Source organism: Neophocaena asiaeorientalis, unplaced genomic scaffold, assembly GCF_003031525.2.
Source record: "Neophocaena asiaeorientalis asiaeorientalis breed wild unplaced genomic scaffold, Neophocaena_asiaeorientalis_V1.1 scaffold461, whole genome shotgun sequence".
NCBI classification, from domain to species: domain Eukaryota; kingdom Metazoa; phylum Chordata; class Mammalia; order Artiodactyla; family Phocoenidae; genus Neophocaena; species Neophocaena asiaeorientalis.
Window position 1 is genome coordinate 473,233 of NW_020173230.1, and position 11,004 is coordinate 484,236.

Consider the following 11,004-nt stretch of genomic DNA (forward strand, 5'->3'; position numbering starts at 1 on the left):
AAATGACCTCCCAAAGGGCCCACCTCCTAATACCATCATATTGGGGGTTAGGACTTCAACATGGGAATTTTCAGGGGACACACGCATTCAGTCTGTAACAGCACCGGATGATCTCACAATTCAAACTTGCATCTCCGCCGTGGCCCAGGCCCCTATTAAACCACGTGACATTGTGAAACACGAGGCTCTTGTCAGAGTGAATTCGTTCTTTCAGGCCAGGAAGAAGATTTAAGTCCCAGAGTGATAACACACTGAGCAAGGAGCTTTGCCTTGTTCGGGTATGGGGATACCCAGGAGTAGCACTTGGGTTTATAAATACAGAAGAGAGACGGTTGATGAGATCAAGGAAGCTGAAAACACTCGGCAGACTCTCCCTTTTATTCCCAACTTCCTAGAAGTGCCTTTAAAAACATAGTACATTGGGCTTCCCTGGTGGCGCAGTGGTTGAGAGTCCGCCTGCCGATGCAGGGGACACAGGTGCGATCCTTGGCCCTGGAAGATCCCACATGCCACGGACCAACTAAGCTTGTGTGCCACAACTACTGAGCCTGTGCTCTAGAGCAGAGCAACTAAGCCTGTGAGCCACAACTATTGAGCCTGCGCTCCAGAGCCCCTGAGCCACAGCTACTGAGGCCCACGTGCCTAGAGCCCCTGCTCCTCAACAAGAGAAGCCACCGCAATGAGAAGCCTGTACACCGCAACCCAGAGTAGCCCACGTTCGCCAGAACTAGAGAAAGCCAGAGCACAGCACCGAAGACCCAAGGCAGCCAAATAAATAAATTTTAAAAATAATAGTAAAAAAAAAAATTTTTAAAACCTTTAAAAAACAAAAGAAACCAGAGTGGAGGAAATACTTCAAAAAAAATATTGGAATATTTCAGAACTAGATTAAGATCAAGTCCTCAAATTCAAAGGGCTCACCAAATGCCAAGCAGGGTACATTTCTTAAAGACCTATATGCATAGATATATTGAGTAAGATATCAGGAAACCTGTGGATTAAGAGAAGTGTAGGAAATTTCCAGGAAGGAAAGAGCAGATTCTCTAAGAAGAAACAAAACCACAGCAAGCTCGTCATCAGCGGCAGCGAATCAAGGACAATAGGGAAATCGTGTTTTCCGAAGTCTGGGGAAAAGTGATTTAAATTAACCACTAAGACCTTCTCTGAGCGCCAGAAATGGAATAGTTGGAGTAGTACATCTCTGATCGGGAGGTGAGCCCAAGGGCGAGATGTGGGATTGAAAAAAAGAAGAGCAGAGAGACCAGAAGAACTTACAGTTAAGTCTACATAGTGATTGTTGTAAGAATACTTTTGAAAGCTAAGTCCCAGATTATCTCAATATGTAAGTAGCAAGAAGGAAAGGAAGGAAATTAAAAGCTGGCTAAGGTTTTCTGGACGTTGGTAGATGAATATGTTTAAAAATTTGTTAAAATTAAGAGTCGCCACTAAAAATAGCAATAAAATAGGACTTCTGAATTGTTAGCGTTTACCTGATGTATCTGTTTTCTAGGGCTGCCGTAACAAACCGCCACAACCTTGGTGGCTTCAATCAACAGAAACTCATTCTCTCGCAGTTCGGGAGCCGGGAAGCCCGAAATCCAGGTGTGGGTGGGGCCTGTTCCTTCCCGAGGCTCCAAGGGAGCCTCTGCTGCAGCCTCTCTCGCAGCTCCCGGGGCTGCCAGCATCCTTGCCCGTGGCTGCATCCCTCCCGGAGTGTGACGTCTCCTCCTCTCTGGACAGGGGTGCGGGTCCTCAGGCCGAGAGCAGGCCTCTTCCTCTGCTCTGTCTCATTCCCTCCCAGGTGCAGCCAGCCCCTTTCTCCTTTGCAGCTGCTCTCTCTGCCTGTGGCCTGGGCTCACGCCAGTGGCTCCGTGTTTTCCGTGACCAGGGAGGGCCTCCGTCTCTTGCACAGGGAGCTCAGGCTTCCCTCGGGGCCTCCTCTGCCTGCCTTATGTGACGTTTAAGCACAGAAGGGATCCCCTTGTGCTGAGCCTGTCTGCCTTCCCAGATCCTGGGAGGTGGTTAGATGGCACTTCCTCTCGGAGAAGTTTCCGAGTGATTGGGGAGCGTTGGGTTTTAGAGCAGGTTATGTGCACCTGGAAGAATCCAGGAAAGCCTCATCCACAGCCCGTTCAGTTCTGGGGGACATAGGCTGAGGGGGTTGCCGGGGCCCCTTGGCCGCAGAGGTTGCCGGTCGGATGACTCTGCAGACAGCCGGCAGGGTGGGGAGAGGGCAGGGTCGGAAGGATGCAAGACCCTCTTGCAGCCTCGGCCCCGCTGAGGACACACAGCCAGGTAGCATCCCCAGAAGGGAGGCTGGCCGCTGGGCCACCACCCTCACTGGTATGACAGCCGAAGTGGTCACGAAAGACCAGGCCAGAACTGTCGCCCCGATGTGAGCCTCGATCCCCCAGGGAGCCTCTGCTTCTGCTGGTCCCTTTGTCCCCGACCTCTGGCTCCTGGGAGGCCCTCTCCCCTGCCCCTACCGTGTCGGAAGCGGCAGTCTCCCGTCTCCACCCACAGCCAGCCCGTGAGTCCTCACGACAAGGACTCCAAGGGCTCCATCGAGGCAGCTGGGGGCAGCTCTGCCTCTGGCCTCGTGGCAGGGCTTTTAGGTCAGCCTCGGAGCCTCTGCCCAGCTTCACAGAGCTCCCCTCCCTCACAGAGCCCTGAGGGCGTCCCCAGCCCTGCAGTCTCCCCTCGCCTTGCTCCATGGGCACCTGGGTGTGGCATCGTGTCCCCTGAGTAAGTAGCGCCAGCACCGCCCTTGTCCAAGGCCTTGTTTTCCGGAAGTTGGGTGAGGACAGTTGCACACCTAGGATCAGGTGCTTTGTTCCAGTGTGGAAGATGATACCCAGGTGGCTGTACCCACTTAAGCTCCCACCAGAAATATAGGGCAGTTAATTTAAGACTGTCAGACTTAACTGTTTTTTTTGGTAAACTTTTTTTTTTTTGAAGAATAACATGGTGTACAAATTTTAAATGTACAGCTTGAAGAATTTTAACAAATTTAAATACTCATGTAACCACAACCCAGAACAAGACGCAGCTGTGGAACATTACAGGGCACCTTCCTGGCGTCTCCTCCTAGGGGATGAATTCTGAGCTATCAGCATAGATGAGCGTTACCTTTTAAAAAATTTACGTAGGTGGAATTAAAATATGCTGCGTCCTTTTATCCATGTCATGTCTGTAGATTCATCTGTGCTGTTGTTTATTCCGTGGCGTGCTATGGTCTTCCATCGTGTGAACGTGCTACAATGTACTTGTCAGTTCTCTTACTGACCCACTGTTGGGTTTCCAGTTTTTAGAAATTCTGAATGAGGCTGCTGTGGGCATTCATGTGTTTAAAAAAACGAATAGACCCTTCAGATGCATTCATGGGGCATGAGGGATCCCTGGTCTTCGGCCCTTAGGCTGTTAGCTGCATTTGTAGAAACAGCTTCTGGGCAGAATTCCCTCTTCCCTTACAAGCTTTCCAACATGTATTTTGAAACTAGCTCAGAAGCTCTGCCCGAGGTAAATTTTTGCTATTGTTAGGGCTTCCCGTGAGACAGAGAAGCGATAGTTCGGGCCCAGCAGCCCCTCTGCAGCCGTTCATAGAGACTGTTGGGCTGGTCTCCGTAGGTCCTTCCACGGGTGTGGATTTGACTGCTGTGTGCTCAGTGGCATAGTGACTGGTCACCTGTTCAGCCACAGGTGGCAGCACATCTGTGAAGACAGCTTATGCAGCGGGCTGTCTTCTCACGGCGGAGGTGGCCGCAGGGCGTCGAGTAGCTGCCAGATGGCAGGACTGGGGTCCTGTGTGCTTCCCAGCCTTTCCCTGTATGCCGGCTGCAAGGGCTCCTGCCATCACATCTGCATTCAGGGCAGGAAGGAGGAGGAAAGAGCTGCCAGGTCCCCTTTTATCGGGAAAGGAGCAGCTTTCCTGGGTCCTCCTCACAGACTTCATCTCTGTTTGACCAGATCTGTTCACAAGGTCATTTCTGGTTGCAGAGGAGTCTGGGAAGGGGGGCTTGGGATGGGTGTTGGGTTGGTCAACCATGTACGATGTGTTCCTGGCGCACACAGCACAGATCCTTTTCCTGAGCTGGGGAAATTCGGTGTCACTGTTCCTTCTGCCTTTATAATCTCTAATAACACTTAGAACGGTCTGTTCAGTAACTTGTCTCTTAGCCTGTTCATTTGCCAGGAGGCGTGGAAATGCTTTTCTCTGATGGGTAAAATGTGTTACGGTGATGTGAGAATCCCATCGTGCTCTTGCATTAGTTTTGCCGTGTCCGAACCAGTAAGGTCACGACACTAAACGTATTTATCTTTGAAATACGAGTCTGGTGACCCTCCTAACCGGTGCTTCCTTTTTACGCTCCTATTCAGGGAATTCAGTTTCTAATAGAGAACGACCTGCTGCAGTGCTCCCCGGAGGACGTGGCCCAGTTCTTGTATAAAGGGGAAGGCCTGAATAAGACGGTGATCGGGGACTACCTGGGTGAAAGGTGAGTTCAAGGGCAGGGGGCAGCCTGCCCACCCGGGCCGACCTTTGCATCAGGGTCTATCACGTGGGCTCTGGGGGTGGCTGTGCTGGCCGAGCGAGTCCAGCGCAGCCACCTCCTCCCCTGTGCCCTTGTGAGCAGAGAGGTGTGGGTGTCCTGGGGCTGGGCGGGGTCGCTGTTCCTCTGGAATCCTCTGCTCATCCGGGAAACCAGGACAGAACCGAGAATGCCGCTGCCTCCCGCTCCTTGCTTCGGAAAGCGTCTTTGGGTGTTTTGCACAGAAATACCCGGATCTCTCAGCTGTCGCCTTTCTCCTGTTAGTTGGGGGAATGAGTAAAGGTGGAAGCTTGTTATTTTTTAAATGGAGAGCGGCCAGTCAGGCTTACTTTCTCGACCTTCTCCACTTAAAAGTCCACTGACTCTGCTTAACAGAGGGCGGGGCAGGAGTCCTCGGGCAGTACATCCCCTGAATGTGTCAGAATAGACTTGGGCAAGGAGCAGACAGCAGTGTTTTTAAACAGAAGGCCAGCAGTCGCTCAACCAGCGTGGTTTCTGTTTCGAGCTTTTCATTAAAAATACTTGATCAGAAGTGAAGAGCAGAACACTTCCCAGCTCACTCTGTGAGGCCAGTGCTACCTGATACCAAAATCAAAGACATCACAGTAAAAGAAGTCTACAGACCAATATCACTTACGACTGTAGAAGCAAAAATCCTCAACTAAATACTAGCAAATCAAATCCAGCAATATCGAAGAAGGATCATGCACCAGAACCCTTGAACAGCATGGGTTTGAACTGTGCAGGTTGACCTGTATGTGAATTTTTTTCCGTAGCAAATACTACAGAACTACGTGATCCACGGTTGGTTGAATCTGCGGCTGCAGAACCGTGGAGATGGAGGAACCCCGTATGTAGAGGGCTGTGTGAGTTTACACACATTTTCAACTGAGTGGAGGGTCGCTGCCCCTAACCCCCTTGTTGTTCGAGGGTCACGTGTATTCATTGTCCTGTGAATGCCAGGTTAGTTCAACGTACGCAGGTCAGTTATCAATAGATGGCGTATCAGTAGAATAAAGAGCAAAACCCACACGATCATCCCAGTAGATTTAGGAAGAGCATCTGACAACACTTACTGCTTCATAGTAAAAACACTCAGACTAGGAAGAGAAGGGAACTTCCTCAACATCATAGAGGGCACCTGTGAAAACCCCACAACTGCATTGCTTCCCCCTTAAGATCAAGACTCTTCTCAGCACTTCCATTCGACTTGGTACTGGCAGTTCGAGCCAAGGCAGTTAGGCAGGAAAATGAAATTAAAGGCAACTAATTTGTAAAGGAAGGATTAGAACCGTTTCTATTTGCAGATAACATAATCTGGCATATGGAAAATCCTGGGGAATCACTAACAAGCTGTTAGAACTAGTAATTTCAGTAATGTTGCAAGATATCAGCTCAATATACAGTCTCACTCATGTCTATACGGTAGCGATGAAAATGCTGAAAAGGATATTATAAGAAAACAGCTCCATTTACAGTAGCATTAAAAAGAATAAGACACTTAGGAATAAATTTTAACAGAAGAACAAAATTTTTACTCTGAAAACTGTAACGTATTATTGAAAAAAATTAAAAGATCCAAATAAGTGGAAAGACTTCCATGTTCATGGATTAGAAGACTTAGTATTGCAAAAATGGCGGCACCTTCCACATTGATAAACAAATTTAACACGGGACTTCTCTGGTGGCGCAGTGGCAGGGACACAGGTTCGAGCCCTGGTCCGGGAAGATCCCACATGCTACGGAGCAACTCAGCCTGTGCACCACAACTACTGAGCCTGTGCTCTAGAGCCCGTGAGCCACAACTGCTGAGCCCGTGTGCCCCAACTACTGAAGCCCATGCGCCTAGAGCCCATGCTCTGCAATGAGAGAAGCCTCCGCAGTGAGAAGCCCACGCACCGCCACGAGGAGTTGGCCTCTGCTCGCTGCAACTAGAGAAAGCCTGTGCACAGCAACAAAGACCCAACGCAGCGAAAAATTAATTAACTAAAAAAAATTATTTTAATTAAAAACAAACAAAACAAATTTAACATACTCCCTAGCAAAATCTGAGCTAACTTCTTCGTAGAGGTTGACAAGCTCATCCCATAATTCATGTAGAAATTCAGGGGACCCAGAATAGCCACAACTGTCTTAGAAAAAAAAGAACAAAGTTGGAGAACTTACACTTGTCCATTACAAAACAGACTAAAGCTACACTAATCAAGACAGTGTGGTATTGGCATAAGAGTAGAAGGAAAGGCCATGGAATAGAATTGAGAATCCAGAAGTAAACCCTCATATATACATCAACTGAGGGGCCAACACAATTCATCGGGGGAATGAATGGTCCTTTCAGCAAGTGGTGTGGGGACCGCTGGACAGCCACCTGCAAAAAGAGTGTCACTCACCATATACAGAAATTAAAGTGGGTCAAAGACCTAAGTATAAGCACTTAAACTATAAAACACTGAGAAGAAAACACAGGGGTAAATCTCTGTGACCTTGGATTAGGCAAGGGTTTCTTAGATATGACAGCAAAAGAAAAAAGTAGAATCATCAAATTTCAAAACATCTGTGCTTCAGAGGATGTCCTCAAGAAAGGGAGAAGACAACCCAGAGAATAGAAAATATTTGCAGGTCATATATAAATGTGATGAAGACTTATATCTAGTATATAAAAAGAATTCTTACAACTCAATAAGACAGATAATTATAAAATGGGCCAAGGATCTGAATAGACATTCATCCAAAGAGGATATATACATAGGCATATGATAAGGCCAATAAGCGTATGATGAGATGCTCAACATCAGTAGTCATCAGGGAAATGCAGCTCAAAACCACAGTGAGACAGCACTTCATATCCACCGGGATGGCTGTAATTAAAGATGATGATAAATGTTGGTGAGGATGTGGAGAAACTGGAACCCTCATACACCGCTATATAAAAAATGGTGCAGGGCTTCCCTGGTGGCGCAGTGGTTGAGAGTCCACCTGCTGATGCAGGGGACGCGGGTTCGTGCCCCGGACCGGGAAGAGCCCACATGCCGTGGAGCGGCTGGGCCCGTGAGCCATGGCCACTGAGCCTGCGCGTCCGGAGCCTGTGCTCCGCAATGGGAGAGGCCACAACAGTGAGAGGCCCGCGTACCGCAAAAAAAAAAAAAAAAATGGTGCAGCCACTTTGGAAAGTAGTTGGCAGTTCTTCAAAATGGTAAACTTACCATGTGATCCAGTAATTCTACTCTAGTTACAAACCCAAGGGGGAAAAAGAAACTTGCATGCACAAAAATTTGTGCAACAACGTTCACAGCCACATTACAGCCCCAAAGTGGAAACAATTCAAATGTCCAGCAACTGACGGATAAAGAAAATGTGGTCTCTCCATACAATGCAGTGTTATTTGGCATTAAGAAGAAAGGAAGTATTGATACATGCTACAACATGGATTTAAAACATTCAAAACATTAGGATGGGAAAAGAAGTCAGTCACAAAAAGGCCACGATGTTGTGTTATTCCATTTTATATGAAATGCTCAGAATTGGTGGATTTATAGAGACAGAAAACAGGGGTTGCCTGGCGCGGGGGCACCGTGAGGATTGGGAGGCGATGGTTCAGGTGTGGGCGTTCTTTCTGGGGGAATGAAAATGTTCCAGAATTGCTCATGGTGATCTGTGATATACTAAATATGCTAAAAACTGTTGAATTATACACTTGAAATGGGTGAACTATATGGGTTGTGAATTATGTTTCGACAAAGCTGTTTTTTAAAAAAATGGAAGGGTCTCCTAGGAGTTCAGGCACTGAGTCTAACAGACACCTAGTATAGGACAACGTGCTAGGAGGACCAGAGTCTGAGTGACTCCCCGGCGTCCTCTGGCTGGTGTGCGACTACAGAGATTAAATTAACTATGACGCTAGTATAATGCGCGGTCTGGCAGGCACTGCAGATTTGTAGTCCAAAAATATGGGAGCTTCCCTGCTGGCACAGTAGTTAAGAATCTGCCTGCCGATGCAGGGGACACAGGTTTGAGCCCCGGTCTGGGAAGATCTCACATGCCGCAGAGCCACTAAGCCCGTGCGCCAGAACTACTGAGCCTGTGCTCTAGAGCCTGTGAGCCACAACTACTGAAGCCTGCCTGCTGCAACTACTGAAGCCCGTGTGCCTAGAGCTTGTGCTCTGCCACAAGAGAAGCCACCGCAATGAAGAGTAGCACCCATTCGCTGCAACTAGAGGAAGGCCGCACACAGCAATGAAGACCCAACGCAGCCAAAAAAAAAAGAAAGAAATGAAGTCCTGGCTCTGTGCCAGGCACTGTTCTAGGCGCTTGGGTGGCGTTGGTACCTCCACTATGGAACTGCGTTGGCTGCAGTAATACAGTACATAACAAGCAAACTAAATAAGCAAACACGGTATGTCAGAGGTGACCAGGGCAAAGGGACCGCGGAAGAGCTGGGCGAGTGGGTAGCAGTGTGACAGGCTGGTCAGGGCGTCCGACTGGGGCGGCGGCACCTGTGTGGGGATGCGGGGAGGGGCGGATGTGCTCAGGGTGATGGGAAGTGGGGGTGTGGAAGGCTCCCAGCGGGGGAGGGGCAGGGCTGTGTGTTCCGTCTGGAGCAGATGGTCCCCGTGCGGAGTGAGCGGCAGAGCGCAGGCGGGAGCGGGGAGGGTGGCTCTGGCCAGGCTGGTGGCTGCTCAGGAGGTGAGAGGCGCTCAGGTTCTGGCTCTGAGGTCCAGGGAGAGCTGGGGGGAAGGTCTGGCAGGGGTGATGCGGCGGTGAGAGGCTCCGGGCCGTGGGCCGAGCTGCCTGGGAGGTGGGGCATCGGGGCGAGGAGCTTGCGAGGCCTGGTGGACGGTCAGGTGGAGAGCTCTGGAGAGTGGCCTGGCTTGCAGGCAGTCCCTGGAGGGCTGGCGCGGAGGTAGAATTTAATTCTCAGGACTGAGGCCCCCGACACCGCCCTCCAGCGAGGGATGGGTGGAGCTGCCCTGCCTTGGGGGGCTTCACACTGGCTGCAAGCTGAGCACTGAACACCTGTGAGCCCGGACCCGCCGCTCCTCCTCTCCAGGTGGAGGTGGCGGCCTCACGGCGGGGCTCCCTGTGCTCCGGGACCCTGCTGTGTGCCGTCTTGCCTTTAACGCGGACTTTAGAACAGACCGCTGTGCTGGGTCACAGGCCTGTCCCTGGCTGCACAAATCTGTACCCCAGCCTGCCTGCCACTCCTCTGGTGCTCAGCACGCTTGCGCGCACGCACGCACGTGTACACACACCCACCCGCCCCGAGCGTGCCCTTTACGAAGTCTCGCGGCCTTTCAGCAGGACACCAGCTGGTGGGTGCAGCGTTGGACAAACCAGGGCCCGAGAGCCAGTCTTTCCAGTGGGCTGAGCGCTCACTGCTTCCCGGGAGGGTCCCATCCACACCCCTTTCTGCACACCCAGGGCTTGGAGCCCCAGGGCCCTCAGGCAGCAGCCCCACACCTGCCACCAGCTCATCTCAAAGAAAAAGGAGGGGGTGAAGTTGCAAAACATACTTTGTGCTGGGGCCTCTTCCCACCTTGGGTGTCATCCTTAGCACTCGGGTGGGTGGTGTCGCAGTCACAGGGGTGCTGAGCTGCAGCCGTTCCTTGCTGTTGACAGGTCATGGGCCTGTACCTGTGGAGGTGAGCATCTTCAGGTGAGGCCTGGCCTGCTCTCCCGGGAGGGCGAGTTACAGGTGTCCCCATGGTCAGTGGGAGCGGCTTGGAGTTAAAATGCCAGTGTATTGAACTGTCGCTGTTACGTCATTTCAGTTTTTTTGTCATAAAACTTTACCTTTTTTACTGTGTTCTCATGATAAGTTTCGTTTTTAAAAGCTAGTTATTAACGTAAGGCATTACTTCTCTTCCAAACCATCCTTTCTGGGTCCAGGACTGTGCTTCCTGCCTTATGACCCTGGAGGAGTTGCTTCCTGTCTCTGAGCTTCAAAATCCCACCTGGGAGGCGGGAACGAGATTAGCACCTGCCTCGTGGTGGTTTTGGAGGTTGAGGATCTGTACCAAGCACCTGGGTCAGTGCCTTAGAGCTTAGTGCAGGGAACTCGGAACGTTGGCCATCAGGCTTGTATTTGGGGTCTTACCCTAACTCGTACTGATGGTGAAGTAAACGCTTAATATCCTACTGGGTCTCCTTTGTTTTCAGCCTGAAAACAAACGCGCAGTGAAAAACACCTGATCTTTTAGTTAGTCATGTGACGATAAAAACCATGAAAACTTGCTTTAGGAAGTGTCGTTTAAAATTATTGAAATAACATGCAGTGAGGCTGTAAAATACATTTTCTTTCCTAGGGATGAATTTAACATTAAAGTTCTTCAAGCTTTTGTGGAACTCCACGAGTTTGCCGATCTCAACCTTGTACAAGCCTTAAGGTGAGTGTTTCATCACCTGCTCTTGTGCAGAGGGAGGGAGGGTGGCCCAGCGGTGCCAGGTGACCCACTGG

At 50.2% G+C, this 11,004-nt stretch overlaps 1 protein-coding gene across 1 annotated transcript in view; it reads left to right on the top strand.

The window, feature by feature from the left end:
• CYTH3 (cytohesin 3) overlaps positions 1 to 11,004 on the top strand; it is a 79,834-nt gene that overhangs the window by 60,153 nt on the left and 8,677 nt on the right. Inside the window, exons 5-6 of the mRNA XM_024745317.1 lie at positions 4,378 to 4,496; positions 10,853 to 10,933. Coding sequence (XP_024601085.1) covers positions 4,378 to 4,496; positions 10,853 to 10,933 — 200 coding nt within the window. The remainder of the gene's footprint in view (positions 1 to 4,377; positions 4,497 to 10,852; positions 10,934 to 11,004) is intronic.